Raw genomic sequence first — 17,872 nt, 5'->3', positions numbered from 1 at the left:
CCCAGTCAACACATGCACATTTTCAGAGAAAAAGGGTCTCTACAGGTGAATGCAAGGTTTGGGGGGTTGAAGGCAAGTCATTTGGGATTTTAATACTTTCTTTTCATTAACTCCTTTTTGTTGTTCAGCTGAGGCCTGACAACAATGATAAAGCATTTGGGGGAAAAGATACAACCCAGTAACCCAGCACTAGAGGCCAAGATGGAAAAGATCTCCACAGCCACCATAGATTTTCCTTTCGTGCTCAGGTAGGTTGGAACAAAGGACAGCCAGACACTGCAGAAGACCAACATGCTGAAGGTGATGAACTTGGCTTCATTAAAACTGTCAGGTAACTTCCTGGCTAGGAAAGCCACAGAGAAGCTGACAATGGCCAGGAAGCCCATAAAACCCAATACACAATAGAACATCACGGCTGATCCTTCATTACACTCCAGTACAATTTCTTTATTCCTTGAGTGCATGTCAACATCTGGGAATGGAGGAGAGATCGCCAGCCACACAGTGCAAATAGTGGCTTGGATGAGAGAGCAGGAAAGAACAATGGAGGAGGCCAATTTTTTCCCTGCCCATTTCCTCATTCTGGATCCTGGCTTGGTGGCCATGAAAGCTAAAATCACTATGATGGTTTTGGACAACACACAAGAAACTGCCACTGAGAAGATGATGCCAAAAGCTGGTTGTCGGAGGAGACACATCAACTTATCCGGCTGCCCAATAAACAGCAAGATACAAAGGAAGGATAGCAGTAGAGAGACGAGGAGAGCATAGGTGAGGTCCCGGTTGTTGGCTTTGACTATGGGAGTCTCTTGATGCTTAATGAAGATTCCAAACACCAAAGCTGTGATAAATGAAAAAGTAAGAGCTAAACTGGCCAAAATGATCCCCAAAGGTTCTTCATAAGATAAGAAAGTTAACTCTTTTGGAAGGCATAAGTCCTGGCGATCACTTGGATAATAATCTGCTGAACATTGAGAACAGTCATCCATGTCTGAAAAACAAAAGCTGGTTTCTATACATGGCAGCCCTGAGTGTATTGCATTATATTAATCAAGCATCAATGTCACTCAGCTCTGAATGAGGGAACTGGAACTGGAAATTCATGTTGCAACCTTCTCAATTCAGTTATAGTTATAGTAAGCCATACTCAATGAAAATTGGAGCAAAACTGATGTCTTGAGAAGTCAGTGATCAAAAGAACTACAAGGCCATCACCTGTTCTGTTTTGCATTCTTGGATTTTATCTGTGCCTCCATCTTGTCTGGATATGTTAAAAGTTTTTTTTGTTCCAGTCCAAAGAGGTGCTATACGTAAGAATGCACATACACCAGTGTTTATATCGGCCTGCAATATATCATCAGCAACCACTTTGTCCTCTGAATTCCGAACAATATTTAAATATGAGAGAAGTGAGTGTCTGTGGGCTCATCTATACTAATCAGGATATTGCACTATGAAAGTGGTATATAAAAGGCAGCAGCACACTACTGCTTTATAGTAGGGGTGTGCATGGACCCCCCCAATCCGCTTCGTGGCCTGATCCGGAAAATCCGGATTGGGCCCAATCCTCTTCGCTCCACTCTGCCCGTCTCCCACTCCGCTCTGCGGAGTGAGCTCCAGCTTGGCCGCCGTCACTACATCGGCGGCGGCGGCGGCGGCACAAGATAAGCCACCTACCCACCCCGTCCCCTTACCTTCCTCCATCGCAGGCTTCAATTGAGGCCCCAATTGAAGCCGGAAGAGGCCTCGGCCTTCACTTCCGCCTTCAACTGGGGCCTCAATTGAAGCCCGTGATGGAGGAAGGTAAGCGTCCGTCCTCCCTGCTCCCTTACCTGGCACCAACGCCGCATGGATGGCAGCGCCGGCAGCGCCAGATGAGTCCCCCTCCCCCCCACTTACCTGCAGGTGAATCTCCGGATTGAGGCGATCCTCTTCACCTCGATCCACAGCCCCCCTGACTCTCTTCGCCTCTGCCTTTTCCGGAGGCGAATTAGGCTGCCTCGCTCCTGCTTCTCTGAACCGAAGAGAAGTGGAGCACATCCCTACTTTATAGCAGTATTGAAGTGCACTGACAATGGTTGGGGCCCATTGACACACATCATATACCACTTTCTTAGTGTTATATCCTGCTTGGTGTGGCTCCAGAAAGCTTCGGCTATGGGGCGGTATAGATATAATAAATAAAATAAATAATAATAATATATATATACATACCTCTTTCAAATCACTTTCATAGTGCAATGTCCTGCATGGTGTAGATGAGCCCCAAGTCTCCTAATGTGAACATGCTGGATTTCTGGTGATATATTTTGGAAAACTCTAAGTATGAATGAAATTTCTTACCGTTCTGACTGGAAATCTTCCCTTTTGGACATGAAAGGCAGTCATAGCAGCAAAACGGCTTCCCTTCCTTCTTTTTCCTGCTAAACCCTTTGTAGCAATTGTCATTACACAAAGAAAGAGGCTGTGCCTGTTCATAAATGAGGAATGAGAATATATATATATATATATATTATCATTTTAATATATCAGATTTGGAAGTGTTGAGGAAAAGAAAAGTTTTCTAATTCTGTATGTTATAAAGTTGTTGTTGTTGTTGTTTTTTGTCAGCATTTGCTGGAAGTCAAACTCCAACAGTTCAGGCAGTTGAAAGTAAGGGCAGATCTACACCAAACAGGATATTGCACTATGAAAGTGGTATGAAAGTGGTATACTGTATAAGAGGCAGGAGCCACACCAAGCAGGATGTAGCGGTATGAAAGCAGAATATGGTATGTGTCAATGGGCCCCAACAGTTGTCAGTGCACTTCAATACTGTTATAAAGCAGTAGTGTGGCTCCTGCCTCTTATATACCACTTTCATCATGCTTTCATAGTGCAATATCTTGCTCGGTGTAGATCTGGCCTAAGTGAAGAGCAAAGGGGTGGGATGGACTTTGCTCAGCTCATGCGTACAGAACTATCTGCTCTGATATAAAGATAGGTTCAAGTTTCCAAAATGCAGAAGGCCTTGCAAAAAGAAAATGTGTGTAGAGCTGACCAGAAGTCATTTAGGGCAAATGTTAGCCCTCCTGGTGGGTCCACAACAACAGCATGATATAACTCTATCATACCAAAAGTTGAGTCAAAAAGGTAGTTTTGGTAGTGGAAGGCTGAAAGGGAGAGAAAGATTGGAAGGAAAGAATCAGAAAGAGAATGAAACCAGAAAGCTGCTTGGGAGGAGCTGAATACTTAGGAAAGCTGAGAACTCTGACAGTAAGATCTTGCCAGAAAGGACACAGAAAATAAGGAATTGTTTTCCTTAGGAAGTAGTTAGGAATGAGCTGGCTGCATTTACCCTGGTTATTTTCCTACATTTTTGCTCTTATGGTTTTGGTAGATGTCTACTTAGAAGGAATCCAGTAGATATCTACCTAGAAGGAAGTCCCATTGAATTTAGTGGGACTTATTTCCAGGTAAGTGTACATATGATTTCAACCATGGTTTCCAAATCATGGTTTGAATGGGCATTGCCCAACTGAGAAAATACAGAGCATCATAAAAGACTGTCACTTGACATGTAGTATGCAACTATTCATCAGGTTTTCTTTAACTAATTGCAGGCACATAGAGGGGGGCATCTTTAGAAGAAATTCATAACACAGGAAGGAGAGGAGTATCACTTCCCTCCACAGCATGATAGGAGCCAGTCCCCAGCTCCCACAATGCATGAGGCAGGAATGCTTGGATAAGACATCCTTCTTAGTATCTAACTTGTCCCAGAACAGATCAAACTCTGCCTGAATAGTAAAATCTCTTTGAACATTGGTGAAAGAGAAGTGAAGATTGAAGGGAGACATGATAGCACTCTTCAAATACTTGAAAGGTTGTCACACAGGGGAGGGCCAGGGTCTCTTCTCAATCATCACAAAGTGCAGGACACGGAATAACAGGCTCAAGTTACAGGAAGTCAGATTCTGGCTGGACATCAGAAAAAACATCCTGACTGTTAGAGCAGTACAACATTGGAACCAGTGACCTAGGGCGGTCATGGGCTCTCCCACCCTAGAGGCCTTCAAGAGGCAGCTGGACAACCATCTGTCAGGGATGCTTTAGAGTGGATTCCTGCATTGAGCAGGGAGTTGGACTCGATGGCCTTATAGGCCATCGAGTCTACTATTCTATAATTCTATGAACTGAATGGAAATGTATGTACCCCAAGCCTACCTGGTTAAAACTGCTAGGCCATGTGATGAAATCTTCACAAATACTAAAGACATTATCTGGGAAAGCCCAGGGGTCTATCCCTCCAACTTTAATTCTAAGAAAGGATTTGTTTGAGAACGTGATCCAGTTGATAATATCAAATCCAGATAATAACTCCCCATTTTGGTCAAAGGAAATCTTTTGACCAGCACTGTTGTTGAATGAGACACTCCTGAGAAAGTGGTGGAACTAAATTTGAAGGAAGGTAAGGGAGAAAAGTATTTTACAACTATGAATAAAAAATGGCAAACAATTGCAAACAATAGAATGATAATCACAGAGCTATGATCCTCTGGGTGCTTTGATTCCTTCAGGTTAATACTCATTAATGTGATTTTAATCTAATGAATATGGAATCCAAAGAGGAAGGAGAAGGAGGAAAACAGGATGCTTCCCAGTGAAACCACAGAAATTTGACAACTGTTGGGGCCCAGGACACACTCCATATACAGTTGTCAAAAGTGTTATAAAGCACTTCAAAGCACTTTAAAGAAGTAGTGTAGATCCGGCCCCTATCTCTGGGCTCATTTAAACCAAGCAGGATATTCCACTATGAAAGCAGTATATAAAAGGCAGCAGCCATACCACTGCTTTATAGTGAAATTGAAGTGCACTGCAGGATCTACACTACTGCTTTATAATGGAACTGAAGAGCACTGACCACTGTTGGGGCCCAGGACATATCTACACCAAGCAGGATATAACACTAAGAAAGCGGTATATGATATGTGTGAATGGGCCCCAACAGTTGTCAGTGCACTTCAATACCGCTATAAAGCCGTAGTGTGGCTCCTGCCTTTTATATACTGCTTTCATACCACTTTCATAGTGGAATATCCTGCTTGGTGTAGATGAGCCCTCCATTTCAGTGTAAAATGGTGAATTCTATTCCTTAGTGCACACACATTCTCTCTCTCTCTCTCTCTCTCACACACACACACACACACACACATACATACACACACTCCAGTCTGGTTGCCCCCAAAATATGCTGGAACAGAAGATGAACAACACTATGAAAACACAACCTGGTCAAAAGAAGCCATTTTTAAAAAGTATTATTTATAGCTGTTAAGCTAATAAAACGATATGAAGGTTCTGGAGGCGAAGGCTGTCAATAGCTACTAGCCCTGATGGTTGTGTGCTACCTCCAGTATCTGAGGCAATAAGCCTGTGTGCGCCAGTTGCTGGGGAACATGGGTGGGAGGGTGCTGTTGCACTCTGTCCTGCTTGTTCATCTCTGGCCGATGGCTGGTTGGCCACTGTGTGAACAGAGTGCTGGACTAGATGGACCCTTGGTCTGATCCAGCAGGGTACTTCTTATGTTCCCCAAGTTAAAACCTGGCATCTCTCACACATATACAAATATGTGCAGAATCACATTTTTGGGAGAAGGAGAAGAAAAGACTAAGGAGTGGGACTAGTTAAATTATTCAAAGCCTTCATGTCAGAGTCTTTGTTGTCTGTGGCATGGATAATCACTATTCCCTCTGTTGTCTCTGAAGGTGTAAAGAAATTTATTAGCTCCACATTTTGGAGCCAACATAGCCAATTCACAGCTCCCAGAACAGTGGTCCATTCAAAGCATAATCCACATTTGTGGGCTAGTTGACCAGTCTATGGAATTCTCAAAGGTATCTGAGAGTTTGAATGCAACAAATAGCAGACAGAGATTTGCCCTTCCATACCCAACACCTGCTAATTTAGAGACACAGTTTTCCACCTGGTCTTGGACCTTATGCTGGAGCCACAGGTACGGTGAACTCTCCTGCATGTGACTCTGTAGGATGTTACCTGCCATGATTCTTCATTCTGAAACTTTGGCTTCCTTCTATCCTCTGTTGTTCTTAGCTTTGATTTGGATGACTGCATGGACTGCAAAGCATGTGCCACAGCATAGGCAGCATTGTAGATGCTGTAGCTGTGGGCAGTCATGCTCATTTCAAAAATGGATGAAGGAAGAGTCTCAAGCTTCTCCTCTCCAGTGCAGGTTTTCTCAGACTGCTCATCTATTTCAGAGATGGAGAACAAACAATTGAATGCCTGTTCCCAGAAAACTTTAATGAAACCATCTTGCTTTCCCATGGAAGGATTTCTGGTTTGAAGAAATTCCTTGAAACCCAACACTTCCTTTGAGTGAATTGTAAGGGACAGAGCACCATGGAGGAAATCCATGCTCCACTCTCTTTGCATGGAAATAGACGTGAAATCCATTTGGGCTGTCATAATCCAGACTTTTGTCTTCCTCTGTATATCCTCCACTTCTGAGAGCTGGAGAAACATCCTCAAAAGTGACATGCTCTGAATTTCACCATATAAAACTATCACATTGGCTGTGCTTTCCATGACAATTCTGTTTATTTCAGTTGTTTGATCCATCACATCGACAAAGTCACTGTAAAAATTCATTTTTGGGAATTTCTCTATGAAGTCAAAACAGATACCACTGTGGGAAAATTTGGGAAGCACATCATGTACAAACCTCTCTCCGTTGTCATCATTCACAGACAGAACTCCAATCCACGTCCATCTAAAATTCAGCAGTAACTGGAGAATCCCCCTGTGCTGATGGGCCCCATTTGGGAACATTGGTTGGAAGAAAACAGCTTGGGTTTCATCATTCATTACTGGAAAAGAGCCATATGTGAGCTAAAGACAATGAAGAAACAAGAAAATAAAGGGTGTGTGTGTGTGTGTGTGTGTGTTAATATTCCCAATCATAAGGGTTGCTCCTGTGGTTTCAGAAATGTAATAAATAAATAATATAAATGGCAAATCTGTCAAGTTTGATTTAACTCAGTTTCCCATTTTTTCCACTACTAAGTTCATTCCATTCTGTTTCCACATTGGATATTTAAGAAAACAACCAAAAAAAACCCCTCTGTATAAGAATTAAGAGGGATTTTCATGAACATTATTTATTGATTTATTTATTTTATTGCATTTTTATACCGCCCAATAGCTGAAGCTCCTGGGCAGTTCACAAGTATAAGAATGTTCATGAAAATCCATCTTAATTCTCATGCAGAGTTTCTTAATGCACACCATATCATTTTTCATTATATACATATCAAACTGAATTCTATTCGTTAGAGGTGGGATGCAGGATCTACCCTTTATGAGAACAAGGGACCTTCTACAAGAGAAAGGACTTCATTAATGGAAGGCCCTTTCACCTGTTGTTTGGCCATTCTCTCTCCCCCACAGCTCAGCTCACACTAATCACTAGACTTTCCTGATTCTGTGGCCTGGTGAAATGAAAACCCAGAGTATGTGCATAGTTAAACTATGGAATTGACTATTACAAGATGTAGTGATGGCCACCAATTTGATGGCTTTAAATTCCTGGAGGAGAAGGCTATCAATGGCTCCTCCTCCTCGTGGCTATGTGCTACCTCCAGTAGAGGCAGTAAGCCTATTGACCTCAGTTGTTGAGAAACATGGCTGAGAGGGTGCTGTTGCAGCTGTGTCCTGCTTGTGTGTTCTTAACCAATAGCTTGAAATGTGCCCAGAAAGCAATTGGCAACCAGTACAGGTCTTTTAAAACAAGTGTGATTTGGTCCCAATACCATTATCGGTATCAGGACTGTATTACATAATTTATTTCTATACACATTTAGTAATACTTGTTATAATTTAAATAGAAATACACTATCTCAGCATAGTGTGTAAGACAGTGACCAGGACCTGCACGTCTGCCTGTCCAGGCTGCTGTTCACATGCCGTTGACGGCTTAAAGCTCTTATGGGTGTCAAATGTTAAACTGGAGTCAGAAACCCCCAAAATGAACATGAATGGGAATGCAAAAATGCCTGCAAATTACTGAACTTGGGCTCATCTACACCAAGTTGGATATTCCACTATGAAAGTTGTATATAAATGGCATTAGCCACACCATTGCTTCATAGCAGTATTGAAGTGCACTGCAGGATCTACACTACTGCTTTATTGTAATACTGAAGTGCACTGACAACTGTTGGGGCCCCTGACACACCTACACCAAGCAGGATATAACACTGCGAAAGTAATATGAAAGTGGTATATGGTATGTGTCAATGGGCCCCAACAGTGGTCAGTGCATTTCAATACTGCTATAAAGCAGTCATGTGGCTCCTGCCTTTTATGTACCACTTTCAAAGTGGAATATCCTGCTTGGTGTAGATGAGCCCCTTGTGTTCACTTTAAAATGGTACAACTTTGAAAAGTGCTTAACTTTTTTTAAAAATTACAAGTTCTTTTAAAATTATGCAATTTCCCCATTCAACCAAAAGGAAAAATGTGTTGCGAACAACTATGGGAGTGAACCAAACTGAAATTTGAAGTAGAGTTTGGAGAATTTCAGCAAACGTGAGCATCCCTTTTTCTCTCATCCCTACACATGACTATATTACCTCCAATAGATGAATGACATTGCCACGTACTGCAAGTATGAAATCCATATACAGGGTGCAACTTCCAATAAAGCTTTCTTGGATGTTTCCACCAATCATGGCTCTGATGCTAATAGTACATGGAAGAGGGATGCAGCAGCTAATCGTAAAGGATGGACAGGTTCACAGTGGAGGAGATGGTCCTCCAAGTAGCCAGGTAGTTTAGGGTTCTAAAAATCAGAACGAACAACTGGATTGCACTCTGAAACAACCCGGCAGCCATGCAGGAGAGTTGAATACCATAGGTAGCACACATGCCATAAGAGTGACACAACTTCCAGGCAGAAGATGTAAGAGCCCTAAGAGCCTCTGCAGGTCCTCTCCTTCTTACATCTCTGGTTATCCACATGAATAATTGAACGCCCATGAATTATTTTGTTGTACAAACCTCATGAATTATTTTTCTTCCTCGAGATTTTGCCTTTAAGCATCATGCATGCATCACACCGTATCTGAATCTCCAAACCACAAAATTATATCACAAGACGTAAAGGAATCATGATAGGTATGGGAATCAGCTTGTCAAATTCCCATGCTCCATGTGCACATCTTACCTGTGGAATTTTGTAGATGCACAGTATGGTTGCCATGTGGAGACAATTGTCAGGTCCCCCGATAACTGCTAATAGGTTGCTCCCAAAGCCACACTTGTAGTTAGGGATGAATGAGCCCCATGTGGAGAGAAGTTTCATTGAGGTGAGATAGGTCCTGCTTGGACTGAAATAGCTATTATAGATGTGGAAGCCCAGGGTGACATTGCACAAGATCTGGGCATTTTCATTGATCTCATTAACAGCAAATGCTAAGGCCATGATGTGCTGGTAGCTCTGAAACAGTACGCTGCAGCAAAAGTTAGATATTTATTTATTTATTTAAATCATTTATATACTGCCATCATTACCAAATCACAGGGTGGTGTACAACATGCATTAAAACAAGAACTAAAATAAAATACAAATAAAAGCTTAAAAAGGAAAGAATACCAAGCGAAGTATAAAATTAGCAAATGCTGGATATACAGATGCATTTTAAACAGCTGTCACACTGCAGGAGGGAAAGAATTGCAAAAGCAGGGTGCCACAACAGTAAAAGCTCTCTCCCTGGTCACCCTCTGTGCTGGCAATGGCAGCAGGAAAACCATGAGGCACTGATCTGTAGGTCAAAGTGAACAAGCAGGTTGATACAGGGAAAAGGTTCTCCTTCAAGTGGCCTATATTACTTGCTGGCTCAGTTCAGATGACACATTTCTCTACAGTGATGGAAAACCTACATGGTGGAGTTTTTACCTCACTGTTGAGAAATGTGTTGTGTGTGGGGGGGAAACACTCCACGCTAGGGTGACCATATGAAAAGGAGGACAGGGCTCCTGTATCTTTAACAGTTGCATAGAAAAGGGGATTTCAGCAGGTGTCATTTGTATATATGGGGAACCTGGTGAAATTCCCTCTTCATCACAACAGTTAAAGTGCAGGAGCTATACTAGAGTAACCAGATTTAAAAGAGGGCAGGGCTCCTACAGCTTTAACTGTTGTGATGAAGAGGGAATTTCACCAGGTTCTCCCTGTTTACAAATGGCACCTGCTGAAATTCCCTTTTCAATACAACTGTTAAAGATACAGGAGCCCTGTCCGCCTTTTCATATGGTCACCCTACCCAGTGATGGTTGCACTCTAAGTATTGCTAAGACTGGATCCAACCCATTGTGTCAATGGACTCCAATTCCCAAGTGACTGAGCTGACAGACTTTTTAAGTATGCCCCCCACACCTTTTCCCTGGGTTCATCTGCCCCCAAGCATTAAGGCAGAGCTGGCCCAATTTTTAGACAAGTTCTCCATACATACAAATGGCACCTGCTGAAATTCCCTTTTCAATACAACTGTTAAAGATACATGAGCCATGTCCTCCTTTTCATATGGTCACCCTACTCCCCACTGAATATCCACAGTGTGCAGAGGAGAGTTTCTACACAACCATTGTGTTGCATGTTGTATGATGGGCTCTGTGGAATTTCCCATTGTGTTGAGTGGACTTTTCTCACAGGCTACAGAGTTCCCTGGCAAGAGCAGAGAAAGGAGGGTGTGCTGCTCTACGAGAGCTGCTGGGATTGTTTCTTTTGCAACAATGGATAATGGGATACCATCAGGAGAAACAGGGCAGGAGAGAGGGTGGATGAATTGTCAATCAAACATCATGTTGCGTTTTACTCATCTCCATGGGAGCCCACAGTTACACAATGGTGGAGTTAGAACATGTTCTGTAGGGAGTACCCCATAAAAACTCATAAGTTGAGTGGAGTTTTCCCACTGTGTAGGGAAACGTGTTGTCTGAACAGAACCACTGCATCTATTTCAGAATTTGACATCATCCACATTTCAATTTAATGCAGGCTTAATAAATATATTACAATAAAATAGATGTTTGGGTGTAGTCTGGGAAAGTGCAAAATAGAATTAGCACACTTATCTCTGGCTGTTTATCTCTGGAGAAGCGACAGTAAGCAAACGCGATTTTCCCTTATGTGATGACATTCTTAAACCGGATTATTTTATAACCCATCTTGTGTCAATAATTAGAGAAAGTTGTGAATGATTTGTTATAGAGGAGCTTGAGCCTCATTCATTCATTCATTCACAGGACACAAGAATTACATTAGAGTTCTGGGATTTCATATAGACATAGAGCAAGACATCCTGATTTTTGAAGGGAGGGTTATTATATCAGTATAGGCTGCTTTACATCACCTTGAGTAGCATTTGATTGAAAAGGTGGTTATATATATTGCGATTAAATAAAGAAAAGACTTACATGGACTCATCAATAATTTCCAGAGAGGGATATTTTTTGAAGGCGATTGGACTGGAAAATCTGTAGACATGAGAAATAATGCCGGCAATGCTGAAGTCTCCAGACTGATAATATTTGTGAATAATAGGAAGAGGATCGTGGATACCCCATTTAACAATAGGGACCTTGCACACTGCCTGAGACAGCAACACCAATAATGACACCATGAATACCACTGCCTTGCATGGAATAAGTTCTTCAGTATGCCAGCTGACCTGCTTCCACATTATCATTTCAGTGTCCCTTGATAGTACAGCATAACATGATTCACACAGTTGATTTGAAGCCAGGAATGTACAGTGTAATTTATCAGTGAGCAAACAGACGAAGTCTCATTTGTTTCTAGCCCCAGCTCTGAGTCATGCAGGGGACTATTAGTAGCCTCCTTCAGAGTTGTCTCAACACACACACTCAGAGCTACTATGACTCCCCATGGATTTAGAGAACAAGTATGGGTAATCATGGTTAATTTGATAATTATAGGGAATATATTCGCATCTCCAGAGTTTTCCTTCTTTGTCATATTACAGAAGAAAACATGTATTTCACAATTCATAGAAACCATCTCTATTCCACAAAACTGAGACAGGAAGACTTGACTCACTGCAAGAAATGGTCTCCAGAAAGGAAAGGATTAAAAACCAAAACACCAACAAAATATAAAACATACACTCAGGGCTCATCTACACCAAGCAGGATATTCCACTGTGAAAGCGGTATGAAAGCAAAGACATCCAAACCACTTGAAGGGCTTTCACACTTGACAGTTTTGTGGGCTCATACGAGGACAGGCTTATATAGGATGTCTGTGCTTCCCTCACTCCCCTAATGGTTCTGTTCCTATTCAAGGGAAGGCACAATAGGTAGAGATTGATCAGCACAGCTCATGATTGGAGGGTAATAGGAAAGCAGATCCATATTCAGGGCAACTCCTTCAGGCATAAGACATGACACATAACACAGGTATGGCTTATATAGGAGTCCGGTTATTTTCCCAGCTCATGGTTGGAATTGGAGTAGGGAATGAGACATACAGACAGACATAAATGTCAGATGATTCACTTGTGTGTTTCACTGTTGGGGATCCCCTTAATTATTTCATATCTTTTGAGATATTTTAGAGGCCTATTCCCCCCCTCCTCTCTCTTACTGGGTTTCTTTCTCTACCCAGGCCAGTCTTCTCTGGAGCCTCAATATAGGTATTACCCACCCCCCTCAGGGTCCACTATGGACCGCTATGACCTTTTAGGAGCATTCCACACTCCTCCAGTTGGTGCAAATTTCACCTTTTAGGATCCTTGTCAGAGGTATCCACGCTCACCTAGGACTTACAGCATCACCTAAACTTCAGTCTACCCTTCTTGGATAACTGACTTCAGAATCCCTAAGTTGCCTCACCCCACAAGGTCTTATCAATGAACGCGTTCCTATGATTATTTGACTTGCTTTCATTCATTCACTACCCCCATGGCAACTGGACCTGCCATACAACATCATGGGGGTTATAATGCCCATTGGGACTTGCCCCAGGAGTGATGGGTTATCCCAGTGCAACCATTCACCATTCGTATTCAAGCAAGTCTCACTCCCCAACCTTTTTCTCTGGATCCCAAGAACTCCCTTTTTCCTTTCCTAATGCCTTCAAACAGGCAACACTGACTTGAAATGACACCACCAGAAATCTCCAGCGTCAGGGAGAGTCTTCTGGTAGGAATTTTCAAATGGGCCTACTCACCCCTTTTTGTGCACTTTTGGAGGATTTCCTATGTCTCCTTGAAGCAGGGGTTCTCTGGTGTACTACTCATCCCACCTTTGTTGCCAAAATTGTCAAGGAACCATGGAAAAGAGGGTGATAGACAAAAAAATTGGATGGCTTTAAAAGTGGGTTAGATGAATTCTTGGAGGACAAGGCTATCAATAGCTACTCATACTGATAGCTGTGTGCTTCCTCCAGTAGCAGAGGCAGTAAGCCTATGTACACCAGTTACTGAGGAGCATGGGCAGGAGGGTGCTTTTGCACCAGTGTCCTGCTTGTAGGTCCCTTGTTGACAGCTGGTTGGCCACCGTGTGACAGAGTGACAAACTAGATGGAGCCGATCCAGTAAAATACCATGATCAATGATATCAAAAGTCACTGAGAGATCCAGGAAGATCAACAGGGTAGCACTCCCCCTGTCTTTCACCCAGAGTAGGTCACTGGTCAGAGCAACCAAGGCTGTTTCAGTGCCATGCTCTGGCCTGAAACCAGACTGAAATGGGTCCAGATAATCTGTTTCTTCCAAGTATGCCTGAAGCTGCCCAGCCACCACACACTCAAGCACCTTGCCCCAAAAGGGGTAATTAGCGATGGGGCAGTAGTTCTCACATACCTCTGGGTCCAGATAGGTCCTATTCAGGTGAGGGTATAATAATATACTACTAATACTACTACTAATAATAATATATATTTGGGGAAATGGGACAAGTGTGTATGCTTTGCCCAAACTGGATTTGAAATGCTCAAACTGTATTGGCTTTTTTTGCACTTCACAAGCAGTGCACACAGCACACTCACACAATAACACACAGTCACACACACAGTCCAAGTAACACACACACACACACACACACACACACACAGAGAGAGAGAGAGAGAGAGAGAGAGAGAGAGAGAGAGAGAGAATAATTGTTTTTTGTATTTTTTTGTATTTTTTTTTATATATAGAAGAAAGAAGGAAGATGAAACACAGTCAGGCTTTAAGAGGGGGAAGGGGGGTAACCAACTAAACAAACACTCCAAAATTTAAAAATAAAGTTTATATTAAATCAAAGTAAGGGAAAAACACAGAGCAAACTAAGCAAACAGTCAGAAACAAGCAAACAAATACACACACAACCCAAGCTAAATCCTAATCTAATCTCCTCCAACTCCAAACACAGGAGCAGCACCTATAAACTAACTCCTCTCTCCACGAACGCCAACCCACAAAGAGACTGAAGGAGAAAGCTCTCAGAGTGGCTCTGCCTTAGTCCCCCCTCCAACGCTGGGATTGGAGGATGCTTCATGAGGTCATCAATTCTCATCAGGATTGGGAGTTGAATCTGCCTGTCATCGCTAAAATAAACCCCGACGCTTACCCTCTCCCACTTTTTTTACCCAATTTTTAAAAAATTATAGCAAGCGAACCGCACCACGCAGAGAGCTGAGAGTAGGCTCAAAATGACCCCCATCCACGACTCTCTAAGCACAAGAAGTTTCAGAAAGATAGCTTAAAAAACAACACAGTTATCCCCTATTCTTTTCCGCAATGCAATCCTATGGGCGAAATTATCCAAAATGGCGGGCGGATCACTCCACGAAAAGAGAAGCGCTTCTCCTATGGCCACTTCTCTTCGCCATGGGCAAGGCGGAGCAGACCAATTTGCTTCTGATTCTCCGATTCTAATCGGAGCGGAGCACACCCCTAATATCAAGTCCAACAATAAAGGATTCTTTAAATATATCAGAAGCAGGAAACCAGCTAGGGAAGCAGTTGGACCGTTGGATGACAATGGAGTTAAGGGAGTACTAAAGGAGGACAGGGAAATCGCAGAGGAGCTGAATGTATTCTTTGCATCAGTGTTCACGGCAGAGGATACAGGACAGATGCCTGTGCCTGAACTAACGTTTTCAGGAAGGGAGTGTGAGGAACTGGGGTAAATAGTGGTGACTTAAGATGAAGTTCTCAACCTTATTGACAAATTGAAAGGAAAAAAAATCACCAGACTGAGATGGAATCCATCAAAGAACTCATACATGAAATTGCGGACCTCCTCACAAAAATATGCAACGTGTCCCTAAGCTCAGCCTCTGTACCAGAGGACTGGAAGATGGCCAATGTAACACCTATTTTCAAAAAGGGTTCCAGGCGGATCTGGGAAATTACAGGCTGGTTAGTTTGACATTTGTTCCAAGAAAATTGGTTGAAAGCATTATTAAAGACAAAATTAGTAAGCATATAGAAGGGCAGGTCCTGCTGAAGAAGAATCAGCATGGCTTCCGCAAAGGCAAGTCCTGTCTCACTAATATACTAGATTTTTTTGAGAGTGTCAACAAACATGTTGACAGGGGTGATCCAGTGGACATTGTTTACTTGGGACAATTGATCGGAATTGAGACCAATTCTTTTCAATTTATTCATACATGGTAAACAACCCCAGTTCCTGATGCTGCTGAATCAGTTCTCTTTGCAGCGCACCCCAGTTCCGGTTGCTGCCACCTACCATCCACCTTATTGCATGCCTGGAGGATCCCTATTCATTCACTGTCTCCTGAGCTTGTGAATAAGGCTAAAGGACACAAGCTTCCATCGGCCTACCTAGACCTTGGGAGGGAAATGTGTTAATCAAAAGGTTGTCTCCCATGTTCTATTTTTGTTGCTTGTCGTCAAACTGAATAAATACCAGTACTTATACCTCAGGTGTGTGGGTGAGGTTGCTACTCAGACATCTCTAAATTGGTGTCCCAGGTTTCCTGGGTGGGGGCTTGAGCCAGAGCTAACCTTAAGGGAAAAACAAACAACCCCTAGACATAGAACTACGGTGACCAATCGTCCGGATTTGGCCGGACATGACAGGAAATTGGGGGGGGAACACCATCCAGCCGGAAATGACCTCCCCCCCCCCTTTTGCCCGGGAAAAAAGGCTCCCCCAGTTTCTATCGGGGCCTCTCCTTGGTCGTCGTCACCATGGCGACCAAGGAGAGGCCCCAACAGAAGCCGGGGGAGCCTTAACACGCGGCGCTGGGGCCTTCTATCGATTGGAGCGTCCCCTCCATAGAGACGCCGGCGTCTCCATGGAGGAGACGCTCCAATCGATAGAAGGCCCCAGTGCCGCGTGTTTCCCAAACGCGGAAACACCCGGCTTTAAGACCCACCCACCTGGAGAGACCCGAGGTGGGCGGGTCTTAAAGCCGCGTGTTTCCGCGTTTGGGAAACACGCGGCCCTGGGGGCCTTCTATCGATTGGAGCGTCCCCTCCATGGAGACGCCGGCGTCTCTATGGAGGGGACGCTCCAATCGATAGAAGGCCCCAGCGCCGCGTGTTTCCCAAACGCGGAAACACCCGGCTTTAAGACCCGCCCCCCTGTTCCATCCGGGTCTCTCCGATGACGTCGACGTCATCGGAGAGACCTGGATGGAACAGGGGGGGCGGGTCTTAAAGCCACGTGTTTCCGCGTTTGGGAAACACGCGGCGCTGGGGCCTTCTATCGATTGGAGCGTCCCCTCCATAGAGACGCCGGCGTCTCCATGGAGGGGACGCTCCAATCGATAGAAGGCCCCCAGCGCCGCGTGTTTCCCAAATGCGGAAACACGCGGCTTTAAGACCCGCCCACCTCGGGTCTCTCCGATGACGTCATCGGAGAGACCCGAGGTGGGCGGGTCTTAAAGCCGGGTGTATCCGCGTTTGGGAAACGCGGCGCTGGGGCATTCTATCGATTGGAGCGTCTCCTCCATGGAGACGCCGGGGAAGGGCAGGTGAGTGGGTGTCTGGGAGAGCATTTTAAAAGGAGAGGAAGGGCAGCTGGGTGTGGGTCTGTGGGAGAACATTGCACTAATCTAATTATTTTTTTAAAGGAGAGGAAGGGCAGGTGGGTGTGGGTCTGTGGGAGAGCATTGCACTAATCTAATTAATTTTTTAAAGGAGAGGAAGGGCAGGTGGGTGTGGGTCTGTGGGAGAGCATTGCACTAATCTAATTAATTTTTTAAAGGAGAGGAAGGGCAGGTGGGTGTGGGTCTGTGGGAGAGCATTGCACTAATCTAATTATTTTTTTAAAGGAGAGGAAGGGCAGGTGGGTGTGGGTCTGTGGGAGAACATTGCACTAATCTAATTATTTTTTTAAAGGAGAGGAAGGGCAGGTGGGTGTGGGTCTGTGGGAGAGCATTGCACTAATCTAATTAATTTTTTAAAGGAGAGGAAGGGCAGGTGGGTGTGGGTCTGGGTCTGTGGGAGAGCATTGCACTAATCTAATTATTTTTTAAAGGAGAGGAAGGGCAGGTGGGTGTGGGTCTGTGGGAGAACATTGCACTAAACTAATTAATTTTTTAAAGGAGGGAAAGGGCAGGTGGGTGTGGGTCTGTGGGAGAGCATTGCACTAATCTAATTAATTTTTTTAAGGAGGGGAAGGGCAGGTGGGTGTGGGTCTGTGGGAGAGCATTGCACTAATCTAATTATTTTTTTTAAGGAGGGGAAGGGCAGGTGGGTGTGGGTCTGTTGGAGAGCATTGCACTAATCTAATTAATTTTTAAAAGGAGGGGAAGGGCAGGTGGGTGCGGGTCTGTGGGAGAGCATTGCACTAATCTAATTAATTTTTAAAAGGAGGGGAAGGGCAGGTG

The 17,872-nt window shown here is 43.8% G+C and overlaps 1 protein-coding gene across 1 annotated transcript; it reads right to left on the bottom strand.

Annotated features, from left to right (window-relative positions):
- Positions 1 to 89: 89 nt before the first annotated feature.
- Positions 90 to 11,747, bottom strand: LOC134405750 (vomeronasal type-2 receptor 26-like). The gene is made up of 6 exons (XM_063137002.1): positions 11,736 to 11,747; positions 9,230 to 9,502; positions 6,040 to 6,894; positions 4,207 to 4,434; positions 2,344 to 2,470; positions 90 to 991 (listed from the first exon to the last, which is right to left on the bottom strand). The coding sequence occupies exons 1-6, from the start codon at positions 11,745 to 11,747 to the stop codon at positions 90 to 92; spliced, it is 2,397 nt and encodes a 798-aa protein (XP_062993072.1).
- Between the last annotated feature and the right edge of the window lie 6,125 nt (positions 11,748 to 17,872).

This window comes from Elgaria multicarinata, chromosome 11, assembly GCF_023053635.1.
Source record: "Elgaria multicarinata webbii isolate HBS135686 ecotype San Diego chromosome 11, rElgMul1.1.pri, whole genome shotgun sequence".
NCBI lineage: Eukaryota > Metazoa > Chordata > Lepidosauria > Squamata > Anguidae > Elgaria > Elgaria multicarinata.
The sequence above is the reverse complement of the archived record's forward strand: the minus strand, read 5'-3'. Positions and strand labels throughout refer to the sequence as shown.

Bases quoted from the DNA above. Each gene is read 5' to 3' on its own strand.
- LOC134405750 (XM_063137002.1), bottom strand. The intron at 6,895-9,229 runs GTAAGATGTGCA...CATTGTCTTTAG, and splicing joins GCATCTACAAAATTCCACAG to CTCACATATGGCTCTTTTCC. The intron at 992-2,343 runs GTAAGAAATTTC...TTTGTTTTTCAG, and splicing joins GAAGATTTCCAGTCAGAACG to ACATGGATGACTGTTCTCAA.